We start from the raw sequence: 14,169 nt of genomic DNA on the forward strand, positions 1-14,169 counted from the left end.
GAGGACTGCTTCTATCCTAATGAAGTTTCTTATAAGATCTTGTAAGATTCTTATAAAGGGGAAAAAAATAAGCCCTCTCTTTCTGTCTGATCTGTGCTGCACAGGATAAATTTTTAAACAGCTCCCGCCTCTCCTTTTTGGCGTTTCCCCTTCTCCGGAAGGAGAAAGTTCCAGAGTTCTAATTTGTTTGCATATCTTAGTGGAATCTGCATGTAAAACAACAGATCCCCGGAGATGTCTGCCTGGATCCAGGCACACATTTTCATGTAGGCTTCAAAATGTACCGTAAACAAGAATCAGGCTGAAAGGAACTTCACGCTGGAAGCAAACAAAAATGGCAATAAAAAAAACACCCCCTCCCTCCATGTCCCAGCAGATGCCACCGCAAACAACAAGGAGGGAACCTGCAAAGGGCACGTGGGGGGGGGGCATGAGAGTGAATAACAATAATAACAGAGTTGGAAGGGGCCTTGGAGGTCTTGTAGTCCAACCCCCCTGTACCATTTCAGACAAATGGCTGTCTAATTTCTTCTTAAAAACCTCCAATGAGGGAGCCCCCACGACTTCTGGAGGGAAGGAGTCTGACTGATTCATTAACAGAACAACAGAATAACAGACTTGGAGGGAACCCTTGGAGGTCTTCTAGTCTAGCAGTCCTCAACCTTTTTGGTAGCAGGGACCTGTTTCATGGAAGACAATTTTTTTCCACAGGCTTGGGCGTGTGTGTGACGGTTTTGGTTTCGCTCGCTCCCTTCAGCTATGTGGCCTGGTTCCTAACAAGCCATATAGACCAGGACAAGGCTGTGGCCTGGGGGTTAGGGGCCACTGTTTTAGTCCAACCCTCTGCTCAAACAAGAGACCCTACAGCAGGGGTAGGCAATCTTCGCTCTTTTATGACTCGTGGACTTCAACTCCCAGAATTCCTGAGCCAGCCATGCTGAGGGGAAAGGGAGAGTTTCCATGCTGAACCATGCTGGCTCAGGAATTCTGGGAGCTGAAGTCCACGAGTCATAAAAGAGCCCAGGTTGCCTACCCCTGGCCTAGTCTATTAAGCCTGACAGGAGTAGAAATTGGTAGGCCTAGCCCACGGGTAGAAACTGGTAGGCCTAGTCCATGGGTAGGCTCTTTTATGACTCGTGGACTTCAACTCCCAGAATTCCTGAGCCAGCCACGCTGAAGGGAAAGGGAGAGATTTCCAAGCTGAGCCATGCTGGCTCAGGAATTCTGGGAGTTGAAGTCCATGAGTCATAAAAGAGTCGAGGTTGCCTACTCCTGGCCTATAGCATTCCAGACAAGTGGCTGCCCAATCTTTTCTTGAAGACCTCCAGTGATAGAACATCCACAACAATTTCTGAAGACAAGCCGCTCCTCTGATTAACAGAATCACAGAGTTGGAAGGGACTTTGGAGGACTTCTAGTTCAACCCCCTACTCAAACAGGAGACCCTATACCATTTCAGACAAAAGGCGGTCCAGTCTCTTCTTAAAAACCTCCAGTGATGAAGCAGCCACAACTTCTGGAGGAAAGTGGTTAATTGTTCTGACTGTCAGGAAGTTTCTCCTTAGTTCTAGGTTGGTTCTCTCCTTGATTAGTTCCCATCCGTTGCTTCTTGTCCTGCCTTCAGGTGCTTTGGAAAATAGGTTGACCTCCCACTCTTCTTTGTGGCAGCCCCTCAAATATTGGAACAATGCAATTAGGTCACCTTTAGTCCTTCTTTTCATTACTGTGGACATAACCAATTTCTGCAACCATTGATGGTATGTTTTAGCTTCCAGTCCCCTAATCATCTTTGTTGCTCTTCTCTACACTCAAAGTCTCAATATCTTTTTTTTTTTTTTTAATCACGGCAATATGGAAGGGAAGAGCAGGGGATAATAGGGCAGGGAGGGAAAGGCAAAGGAAGGAAAGGGAGGGGTGGCTCACCAGCCCCCACTTCTCAACTTGGCTGCTCCCCCTTTCCTTTTGCTGAAATCCACTCGGTACTTGCTCAGCGGAGAAAGCGAGTGTCTTTACCTCCCAGTGTTTTCTGCAGCAGCGTTGCCAATCACAACGGGAATGCCAAAAGTTTTGGAAGAAGGAGCTCAAAAAAAAAAAAAGAAAAAAAAAAGGAGCACACACCTCAGTTGCACCTGGAGTCCAGCCAAGGGACGCAATTAGGGGCAACCGAGGTGCGTGCCTCTTTTAATTTTTATAATGGGGTGGGCTCGGGGGGAGGGGAGCACATCAGGCTGCCCACCCAGGGCCCAAACCACCGGAAGCCAAATGTGTGGCTCATTTTTTAAACCCCCCCCCCATCTCTGGATTGCTTTCCAGTTTGGAGGGCTTGTTTTGTTGTTCGTTGGCTTGGCTTTTCCCATGTCCCTTTCTGTCAAGCAGCCCACGTTTTCCTTCTCGACTGCCAGCTCTTTAGTGACAGATTGGCAGGCTGCAGGGAGGTGACAGGGAAGGGAGCCAGCCGAGAGCCCTTCGCTCTCCCTGGCTGTCGAGGGTGGCCTTCTGCCAGCCTTCCCAGCCCTGGAACCGATGCTGGCTTCCACCTGCTCTGCAGCGGGGAGGAACGGCAGGGGAGGGGGCAGCATCCGACCCCTCTGCCAAAGAGTTCCTGGAGGGGGTTTTGGATTCACAGAACAAGTCGGGAAGGAGCCGAAAGGAGAGCAGGAGAGAATGAAAACAACTCGGAGACCAGCTGGGTCCTCTCTGCATCAGGCAGACTCTGGGTGATAATTCTTCCAAATTGTGCAGCATAAACGTCCTGCCTCTAAGCAGAGAGAATAGAGTAGAGTAGAGTAGAGTAGAGTAGAGTAGAGTGGAGTGGAGTGGAGTGGAGCGAGTGGAATAGAACAGAACAGAATAGAAAATATGGAATGGAATGGAATAGAATAGAATAGAATAGAATAGAATAGAATAGAATAGAATAGAATAGAATAGAGTGGAGTGGAGCGGAGCGAGTGGAACGGAACAGAACAGAATAGAAAATATGGAATGGAATGGAATAGAATAGAGTAGATTAGATAGAGTGGAATGGAATGGAATGGAATGGAATGGAATGGAATGGAATGGAATAGAATAGAATAGAATAGAATAGAATAGAATAGAATAGAATAGAATAGAATAGAATAGAACAGAAAATATGGAATGGAATGGAATAGAATAGAGTAGATTAGATAGAGTGGAATGGAATGGAATGGAATGGAATAGAATAGAATAGAATAGAATAGAATAGAATAGAATAGAATAGAAAATATGGAATGGAATGGAATAGAATAGAATAGGATAGAATATAGAAAATGGAATAGAATAGAGCAGTGATGGCGAATCTTTTAGAGACCGAGTGCCAAAACCACAACCCAAAACCCACTTATTTATTGCAAAGTGCCAGGGCCACACCAGCATTGTGTTGCCCTCAAGGGGGGGCAGGCAGGCACCTCTGAGTGCTGCCTCTGGCATGCAAAAACTGGTGCCGTAAAAATGGACCACCATGCTGCAAGCATAAAAACGGCTGCTGCCGCGCCGCAGGATGCAGATACAAGGCGCTGCACCACACAAGAACGGGGTAGGGCTAGTCAGTATCCCACAGGCACTAGCCTTTCCCCATTTGCAGTATGTACGTGCTTGTGGCCCCATGTGCGCATGGACGCATGTAAAATGCTAGTCGGCCACTTTGCCTCCTTTGTGCTGGGTGGGGCTCCTGCTCCGGGTAGCGGTGGCGGCCTGATGGACCTGCTGCTGGTGGCGGTGGTCCGTGTGCCTACAAAGAGGGCTCTGAGGGCTGCCTCTGGCACGCGTACCATAGGTTTGCCACCACTGGAATAGAGAATAGAATAGAATAGAATAGAATAGAATAGAATAGAATAGAATAGAATAGAATGGAATGGAATGGAATGGAAAATAATAGAACGTAGAAGAATTGAATCGAATGGAACAGAACGGGTAGAACAGAACAGAATAGAATAGCTTTATTTGGCCAAGTGCAATTAGACACACAAGGAATTTGTCTCCACTACAGAAACTCTCAGTGTACATGTAAAGCAACAGAGTAATCATCATCATCTCATCACAATACCAATAAGAGGGGGGTAGTAAAGAAGAAGGGGAGGATAATGATAATATACAGCCATACTACATCCTTAGACATAGACAGTACTGTAGGAATTAGATGTTCAGCAGAGTGATCGCATGAAGAAAAAAATCTGTCCCTGTATCTAGTTATTTTGGCATGCAACGCCCCATAGCACCGTGCCAGGAGGATAGGAGTGAAACCATTTATGTCCGGAATATGCAGGGTCTGCAGACATCTTCTCAGCTCTCCTTCTGACCCGTGCAATGTACGGTCTGGTTGCAAAGGGAAATCTGGAATTTGGCCATCTCAGAACCATCTCATCTCATCTCATAACCAAATCTGGAGCAAAAAGGAGATCTGGAAGGCTCTGGGGAACAGGCCTTTGTAGGGCCTCTCGGAGGGTCCCTCCCCAGCCTGATTTCCAAGGGGAATTGTCAGCCCCTTTTCTTGCAAGGAATAACTTCTGTGGGATCAAAGGCTGGGGCTAGCTTGGAGGCAACCCCAGAGCTGAATCTGAGCTGGGAGGGGACCAGCCAAGAGCAGTTGGGCTGCGACCCGGGGGAGCTGTCCTTGGTGCTGGCTTGGCTCCAGGTTGGACTTCATCTGAGGAGGACATTTGGGAAGAAGTAGTGGGCTTTGTTTCATGAGGGACCAGATTATCTGAGGAACCCTCCCACCCAGGCTTCATGGATCTGTTATTTTTATTTATTCCTTACGATTTTATTACGAAATTGATTTGCTGCCCATCTAGTTTCAAAGCGAGTCTGCATGGCTTACAATATAAAAGCATGAAAATCATCAAATATAAATATGCCCAATAAAATCACTATACCAATAGAATAAAATCATTAGCAGGAGATGGAGAAGGGGGTAGCCGGATTCATGGAGGGAGGGGGAAAGATGGGGGTTAGCTCTTAATTAACCAGCTCCAGTCCAATGGACTGGAGGTTAAAACATATGAAGAATGGTTTCAGGAATTGGGTATGTCTATTCCAATGAAGAGAAGGATTAGGGGTGACATGATAGCAGTTTTCCAGTATTTGAGGGGCCACCACAAAGAAGAGGGAGTCAAGAGCACCTGAAGGCAGGACAAGAAGCAACAGATGGAAACTAATGAAGGAGAGAAGCAACCTAGAACTAAGAAGAAATTTCCTGACAGTGAGAACAATCAACCAGTAAAATGTCTTGTCTCCAGAAGCTGTTGGTGCTCCATCACTGGAAGTCTTCAAGAAGAGTCTGGATAGCCCTTTGTTTGAAATGGTATATATGGTTTCCTGCTTGAGCAAGGAATTGGACTAGAAGACCACCAAGATCCCTTCCAACTCTATTATTCTATGTTCCCTTCTTCCAGGCATGCTTAAAATGACAGACATCTCCACAGACTGTCCTAGAATTGAGACAGTCATCCAACAAACCAAGAACAATTTATTGTAGAAAAAGCTAAGAACCCATCGTGAAAGAATTCTAGGAACTGTTGAGAATGAGAACCAGACTCTATTTGTAGATATCCAGATTCAAAGCTATTGTGCTGCCTCCTTCTGTCACACTTTACAGTGGACCAAAGGACCCTCCATTGAGTGGGAAGCTCAGTCACTTTCCACCTTTGATTTTGGCAAAGGTTAGAACTGGTAACAGGTTGTGTGAAAATTCACTTTTACACTAACTGGCCTCCGAGAAAGGCAGCATAACAATTGAAGCTTCCTAAATCCATCTCCCTAGCCATCTGGCTGTGCTGACTCTTGAAAGTTGTGGTATATTTCATCCAAGGCTCTGACATTAATCAGGCGTTAGGAGAGAGCGCCTGTGTCTATTAAATAAGCATTCTGCCCATTAAAATCAATTACTTTGAAAATGCCTCACCTAACTAGTGGCATGCAGACTTAAGTGCATTACCGTCTCCAGGAGGCCAGTCCTGTCCTTAAGAAGCCTCTGGAGTTTGGCATCTTTTGACTCACATCCTCCAATGGGGTAAGTGCTGGAACAATCTTGCCCCAATGCAAACCAGACCCTGATGCCCCCTAAGTGAAGGGGGAGAGGGCAGTCTCTTCAAAGACAGGCAAAGGGTTAGAGCAGTGGTTCTCAACCTGTGGGTCAGGACCCCATTTGGGATCGAACGACCATTTCACGGGGGTCGCCAAACAATGCAGTCCGCCATTTTCCCCCCTCTTCCTTAGCTGTGTTACTCTCTTTTATTCTATTGGCTTTTGAAAGCCAATAGAATAGACTCTAATTCTATTGGCTTTCAAAAGCCAATAGGAATTGTCCAGGCTGTCTCTGCCCTGCTGAGCCTGCCAAAAGTCCCATTCTGCAAACGGTGCTGCACCAGTTGAGTAGTCCTCGACTTACGACCGGCTGAGTAGTCCTCGATTTACGACCGGTTGGGGGTCGCGGCATTAAAAAGGTTGAGAACCACTGGGTTAGAGGCAAAACCTTTGGGCTATAACTGCCCAAATATAGGCTGCAAAATCCAGATGACCACTAGATGGCAGCAAAGGGACACAGAAAATGAACTCTATGCTGCCGTCTAGTGTTCTTCTGGACTAGTCAAGTTGTTATCTGCTATCTTACATCTCATGCAGCCAACCAACTAGGACAGGGGTAAGCAACCTTGGGTCTTTTATGACTTGTGGACTTCAATTCCCAGAATTCCTGAGTCAGCCATGCTGACATAGGAATTCTAGGAGTTGAAGTCCACAAGTCATAAAAGAGCCAAGGTTGCCTACCCCTGAACTAGGAAAACAAGATGGACAAAAGGAATATTGCTGCTCAGGAATACAAATAAAGAGTAAGGAAACTGCGAAGAAGCCGGATTAATTCTTTGCATCTATTTTCATTGCAGAAAATGTGGCTTTTTGAAACAGATATTTTCCCAAAGGGTGTCGGAGGCAGGGAAGCAAATAACAGTGACAAGAAATGAAGTTCTCTACTTATCTGGCTGACGAAATCAAAAGAGAGACATTGCTGGATGCAGATAGGATCCCTGGGAAATAGCAAATTCAGTTTCCCCTATCAAACAATAACAGTCATTCCAGTTTTTAAACAGAGATACAGGAAATGATGGGATGTTTTAAGGCAGTGGTTCTCAACCTTTTTAAAGCCATGACCCCCAACCGGTCATAAGTCAAGGACTACTCAAACGGTCGTAAGTCGAGGACTACTCAACTGGTGCAGCACCGTTGGCAGAATGGGACTTTTGGCGAGCTCAGCGGGGCAGAGACAGCCTGGACAATTCCTATTGGCTTTTGAAAGCCAATAGAATTAGACTCTATTCAAGAGAGTCTATTCTATTGGCTTTCAAAAGCCAATAGAATAAAAGGGAGTAGCACAGCTAAAGAAACGGGGGAAAAAAATGGCAGACTGTGTTGTTTGGCGACCCCCGTGAAATGGTCGTTCGACCCCAAATGGGGTCCCGACCCACAGGTTGAGAACCACTGTTTTAAGGTCTCCTCTGTGTGTTTCGTGGCAGACAAAATGGAAAAGCATCCAGAAAGCCAAATGTTGTTTTTCCATAACCAGATCTTGGATTGATGTCCTTTTATGACAGAGAGACGTGGCCTTAACCAACAACAACCTAAAACCAGGTGCCCAACAATCTAACCAGCAGATGGTCAAAATTGGGCCATGAAGAGGTCACTATCAGTCCCAAAGGTGCTTTTTCAAAAGGCAACTGGACTTTGCTTTTTTTTTTTTTTGAAATCATTTTGCTTCATATCCAAGAAGCTGCTTCGGTTCTGCCGAAGCATCTTGGTCTTCTTCAGTGTTCCAGAGTTACATGATCCCTCCTTGTGACTTTCTGACAAGCAAAGTCAATGGGGAAGCCAGATTCATTTTACAACCCTGTTACTAACTTAACCACTGCAGTGATTCCTTTAACAATTGTGGCAAGAAAGGTGGTAAAATGGGGCAAAACTCACTTAACAACTGTCTTGCTTAGCAACGGAAATTTTGGGCTCACTTGTGATCGTAAATTGAGGACTTCCTGTAATCTTGCAATTACTTCCAAGACATCACAGTGGACCACCTTGACCCCAACCAGCCTGGACTCTGAAAACACAGATCCTGGAAGGGTGTGGCACCTGACTTTCTCCAGGTCAACAACATCATCTCTGCAGTTCATCAACAGGGCACCATCCAGGGACCCCAATGCTGGCCCAGCCAAGCAGACCAGGATTCACATTCTTAATCTCAGTCCCATCTAGGCCTGAAAAGAGCCTCAGGGCCCCTATCCTGGAGGCTCTTCATCTACCTCATACGGTAGGTCCTCAAACCAATTCAACAATCTCAGCTCAGCAATACAAGAGTCATCAGCCACACTATCATCTGCCACGCATGCGCGTTTATCGAAGCTATAGCTGCCAAAAAAGCCATCACAGTCCCAGGCTGCATTAAGAGAGGGATAGAATGAAGATCATGTGAAATGTTAGTACAACTTTATAAAGCCTTGGTAAGACCACACTTGGAATACTGCATCCAGGTTTGGCTGCCACGATGTAAGAAAGATGTTGAGACTCTGGAAAAAGTCCAGAGAAGAGCAACAAAGATTATCAGGGGACTGGAAGCTAAAATATATGAAGAACGGTTGCAGGAATTGGGTATGTCTAGTTTAATGAAGAGAAGGACTAGGGGCCATCTTCTAATATCTAAGGGGCTGTCACAAAGAAGAGGGGGGGTGAACCTATTCTTCAAAGCACTGGAAGGCAGGAGAAGAAGCAACGGATGGAAACTAATCAAGGAGAGAAGCAACCTAGAACTAAGGAGAAATTTCCTGTCAGTGAGAACAATCAACCAGTGGAACAATTTGCCTCCAGAGGTTGTGGGTGCCCTGTCACTGGAGGCTTTTAAGAAGAGATTGGACAGCCATTTGTCTGAAATGGTATAGGGCTTCCTGCCTGAGCAGAGGGTTGGACTAGAATACCTCCAAGGTCCCTTCTGTGATTCTATTATTCTGAAGCATGGCTCTCCACAAGCAATAGACACATCGACCTACAATCAGTCTATGAACCCCTCAGAATTCAAATCTACCAAACAACCAACAGTGAGGGCACCAACCCTCAACCAACCCATGCAACTCCCCCTACTCTGCAACCAGCACTTCATGTCTCAATGACTCTCACCTGATGTGACCTCCTATCCCAAGACCACCACCTGACATGACCCATACCTGACCCATCACCAGAACCCTCACAAGACCCATCAAAAGACCCTCACCTGACATGACCCACACCTGATCCATCATGACCCATCACAAGACCCTCACCTGACATGATCCACACCTGACCCATTACCAGATCCCTCACAAGACCCATCAGAAGACCCACACCTGACATGATCCACACCTGACCCACAAGATCCATCCTCCTCCCCTGCAACCAGCACTTCATCTCTCAATGACTTTCACCTGATGTGACCTCACCATCACAAGACCCATACCTGACCCATCACCAGAACCCTCACAAGACCCATCAGAAGACCCCCACCTGACATGACCCCCACTTGACCCATTACAATCCCATCACAAGACCCATCACAAGACCCTCACCTGACCCACCACAACATCCATCACCCATTAAGATCCATCACAAGACCCATTACAAGACCCTCACCTGACCCACCACAAGATCCATCCCCCTCTACTGAACCAGCATTTCATCTCTCAATGACTTTCACCTGATGTGACCTCCCCATCACAAGACCCTCACCTGATGTGACTCACCCCTGATGAATTACAAGATCCATCACTAGACCCATCACGGCCCATACCTGATGTGACACCCCTCCCCATCACAAGACCTACTAGCCACACAAAGCCTTTATAAGCAGAAGAACATCGACACTCACATCCCCTAAACTCCGCTGAAGATATTATCTAGCCTGGTAATGAAACATTCAGAAACCAACCCAGAAGCTTGGAGAATCAACCTTCACCCTCATCCTCCATCCGAGCTACAGATATTTGCCGCTATCACAATCTCAGCTCAGTCCAAATGTGCTGATTTTGAGTACATTTATGCACCTAGTTTGTTAGTTGCTTTTCTAAAAAACAGTATAGCTCTTTACTGTAGAGAATGAAGAAGGTGATAATTGTTGTTGAGTCACTAAGTCATCTCTGACCCACATGGACCATAGCACGCCAGGCCCACCCATCTTCCACAGTCTCCCAGAGTTTACCCAAATTCTTGTTCATTGCGTCAATCCAACCATTTCATCCTCTGCTGTCTCCTTCTCTTTTTGCCTTCCAACCTTCCCTACATTAGGGTCCTCGCCAATGAACCCTCTCTTCTCATTAGGTGGCCAAAGTATTTGAGTTTCAGCTTCAGATAATAATGAACAGCAAAACAACTGAAGAAGGCACAACATCAGCTGAGGTTTTTTTTTTTTCACAAATCCCAAATAGCCAGGCTGGCACAGAACCCCCTTGTGTATGAACCTCACGGTACTTACTTCCAACTTTGAGGTTGACTCGATCTTTGAGGTGCCACGAAGACCCCTCGTAGCAAGAGTACTGTCCGTTGTGGGAGAGGTCCACATTCCGAAGGACAAGGTGGGAGCCGTTGAGATGGGAAGCATCCAGATCAGTGCTGTTGGCCGTCCAGGTGACAGGCGTCCCCTGGTCTACTGAGCTACATGGTATCGTCACATCGGTCCCCAACTGCGCGTAGTGGACGTGGGATTCTGGAGTAGAAAGATAAGGAAAGATAAGATATTTATCTCAGTGGGGCAGTGGGGAGGAGATGGGCTTATTAGTTCATCAACAGCAGAAAGTCTTGAGTTTCCTACATTCAAAAATCGACATGTAACTGGAGGACGTTCTCCAGCCTCTGTTGCTACACTACAATTTCTTGCAGCATTAGAGGAGCAAATCATGATTTTATTTTTATTATTTTATTTTATATCATGTTTTATCAACAGGAATAAAATGCAAAACAAAGAAAAACATACATCCAACATTAATGTCTGTGGAGATTCCCTGTCATCCAGATCACAGTTATCCAGAGGTGTTTTTTCAGGAGGCAACTGTACTTTTTCGTTTTTTTTCTGAAGACGTTTCACTTCTCATCCAAGAAGCTTCTTCAGCTCTGACCGGATGGTGGGGAATGGAAGGAGCTAGTCAGAGCAGAAGAATCTTCTTGGATGAGAAGCGAAATGTCTTCAAAGAAAAACAAGAAAGTCCAGTTGCCTTGTGAAAAAGCACCTTTGGAATCCAACAGTAACAACAACAAAAATTGTGTACAAAAAAGAAATATTGCATCCAGTTTTGGTCACCACAATGTAAAAAAGATGTTGAGACTCTAGAAAGAGGGCAGAGAAGAGCAACAAAGATGATTAGGGGACTGGAGGCTAAAACATATAAGGAACAGTTGCTGGAATTGGGTATGTCTAGTTTAATGAAGAGAAGGACGAGGGGGGACATGATAGCAGTGTTCCAATATCTCAGGGGCTACATAAAGAAGAGGGAGTCAAGCTATTCCCCAAAGCACCAGAAGGCAGGACAAAAAGCAACAGATGGAAACTAATCAAGGAGAGAAGCAACCTAGAACTAAGGAGAAACTTCCTGACAGTTAGAACAATTAACCAATGGAACAACCTGCCTCCAGAAGCTGTGAATGCTCCAACACTGGAAGTTTTTAAGAAGAGACTGGACAGCCATTTGTCCGAAATGGTATAGGGTTTCCTTCCTGAGCAGGGGGTTGGACTAGATGACCTCCAAGGTCCCTTCCAACTTTATTATTGTTGTTGTTGTTGTTGTTGTTGTTATTATTACAAAATGACCCAAACATCAGATAAATCTAACTCTGGTTGGATGCCAGAAAAAAAAATAAGCATAATAAAAAAACCCCTGATAAATCATGCAATTGATTGGGGGGGGGGGTAATCATATTAACCACTTGACTTTGCTGTCAGAAGGTTGCAAAAGGGGGTCATATGACCTTAGGACACTGCACCTGTCATAAATAGGAGTCAGTTGCCAAGTCTCCGAATTTTAATCATGTGAAAAAATAGCCATAAATTTTCTCAGTGCCGTTGTAACTCTTAATGGTCACACGTTAACCAGGTTTATATTAAATTCTCCTGATAAATCATGAAATTGATATGGAGTAATCATATCAACCTGGACCATAAGAAAGGCTGAGTGCCAAAGAATTGAGGCCTTTGAACTCTGGTCCTGTGAGTCCCCTGGACTGCTAAGGCGATCAAACCGGTCAGTCCTAGAGGAGATCAACCCCGACTACTCTTTAGAAGGCCAGATCCTGAAGTTGAAACTCAGGTACTTTGGCCACCTAATGAGAAGGAAGGACTCACTTGAGAAGAGCCTGATTCTGGGAAAGATGGAGGGCAAGAGAAGAAAGGGACGACAGAGAATGAGGTGGCTGGATGGAGTCACTGAAGCAGTAGGCCTGAGCTTAAATGGCCTCCAGAAGATGGTAGAGGACAGGAAGGCCTGGAGGAACATTGTCCATGGGGTTGTGATGGGTCGGACACGACTTCGCAACTAACAACAACAACAACAAAGCACATCAACCAAGTTTTAAATCGGCCACATCAAAACACGTTTTGAATTCTGCTTTCCAACTTTTCCTGTTCTGATCTTAGCTGGATTTTGCTGGGATGTCCCTAGCCAGCCAACCAAAGGCCACATTTGAGTTCAACCCAAGTCCAGGATTGAGATCCCCTCCACCCTCCTGTCCTGCATTTCAGTGAACTACAAACCACCAATGGGGGGGAGAGAAACATCAAGAGGTAAGGTAAAGCCATTGTTCAGAGTTTTGTGTATTTCTTCACCTGTGAAAAACTGCAAGGGGTGTGTGTGTGTGGGTCTCTAAGTGATGCTTTATTTTAGGAGACCAGTTTTTGTTTGTTGCAATCAGGTTGATTTTTGCCACTTGCAGGTCGTGGGACTCTGAGAAGCTGTTCTGAAATTCCTGTCTAACTTTGCACATCTGATCTCTGATTATGATTATTTTTCTCAGGAATTTGGATGCTCTCTGAGCTGGGCTGTTTTCTTGAAGACGTTTTCATTACCCAACTACATAATTTTATCAGTGCTAAAAGGGTGAGAGATTTGTAGGGAGGAGGAGGAGGAGGAGGAGGAGGAGGAGGACTGTTGCGTCCTTGGTGCTCTCTGAACTTGGTGGTTTTCTTGCAGACACTTTCATGATGGTGCAGTGGCTAGATTAGAGTGCCATATTGCAGACTAATTCTGCCAAATGTCAGTAGTTCGAACCTGACCAGCTCAAGGTTGATTCAGCCTTCCATCCTTCCAAGGTTGGTAAAATGAGGGCTCAGATTGTTGGGAGCAAGGGGCTGACTCTGTAAACCACTTAGAGAGGGCTGCAAAGCACTATGGAGCAGTATATAAGTCTATAGATAGATGATAGATGGATGGATGGATGGATGGATGGATAGATAGATAGATAGATGGACAGAGAGAGATGATGGATAAATAAATAGACAGATAGACAGACAAGATAGATGGATAGACAGAGAGAGAGATGATGGATAGATAGATAGATAGATAGATAGATAGATAGATAGATAGATAGATAGATGTAAGTAGGTAAGTAGGTAGGTAGGTAGGTAGGTAGGTAGATAGATCGATCGATCGATAGATGTAAGTAGGTAAGTAGGTAAATAGGTAGGTAGGTAGATAGATAGATCGATCGATCGATCGATCGATAGATAGATAGCCCTGTTGGCACAGTGTTTAGAATGCAGCATTGCAGGCAAACTCTGCTGACTGCCAGAAGTTTGATCCTGACTGGTTCACGGTTGACTCCATCCTTCTGAGGTCAGAGGACCCAGATTGTTGGGGGCAATGTGCTGACTCTGTAAACTGCTTAGAGGGGGCTGTAAGGCACTATGAAGTGGTATATAAGCCTGCTATCGCCCAAACTAGGCAACACCATCAGTGCTAGCAGGGTCATGAAACATTTGCAAGGAAACAACCAAGTTCAGGAATCACCAAGGACCCCTCGTTTCAACCCTGGACACCCCTGCTTTAACACATCCTTTCTGATGACAAGTTGGACAAGATTAGCCAGTTTCTCTCGTAGGACTCCACACTTTTCTGATCCTGTAAAACACACAGATAGAGATGGGGGGGGGGGGGC

At 45.6% G+C, this 14,169-nt stretch overlaps 1 protein-coding gene across 4 annotated transcripts in view; it reads right to left on the reverse strand.

The window, feature by feature from the left end:
• The window catches only part of CNTFR (ciliary neurotrophic factor receptor), a 215,328-nt gene that overhangs the window by 100,979 nt on the left and 100,180 nt on the right, over positions 1-14,169 (reverse strand). For all 4 annotated transcript variants that reach the window (XM_039361481.1, XM_039361480.1, XM_039361479.1 and 1 more), the window contains exon 3: positions 10,502-10,732. In XM_039361481.1, the coding sequence (XP_039217415.1) occupies positions 10,502-10,732 (231 nt within the window). The remainder of the gene's footprint in view (positions 1-10,501; positions 10,733-14,169) is intronic.

This window comes from Crotalus tigris, unplaced genomic scaffold (genome assembly GCF_016545835.1).
Source record: "Crotalus tigris isolate CLP2741 ecotype Arizona unplaced genomic scaffold, ASM1654583v1 scf7180000019276.598803, whole genome shotgun sequence".
In the NCBI taxonomy this organism is placed as follows: Eukaryota; Metazoa; Chordata; class Lepidosauria; order Squamata; family Viperidae; genus Crotalus; species Crotalus tigris.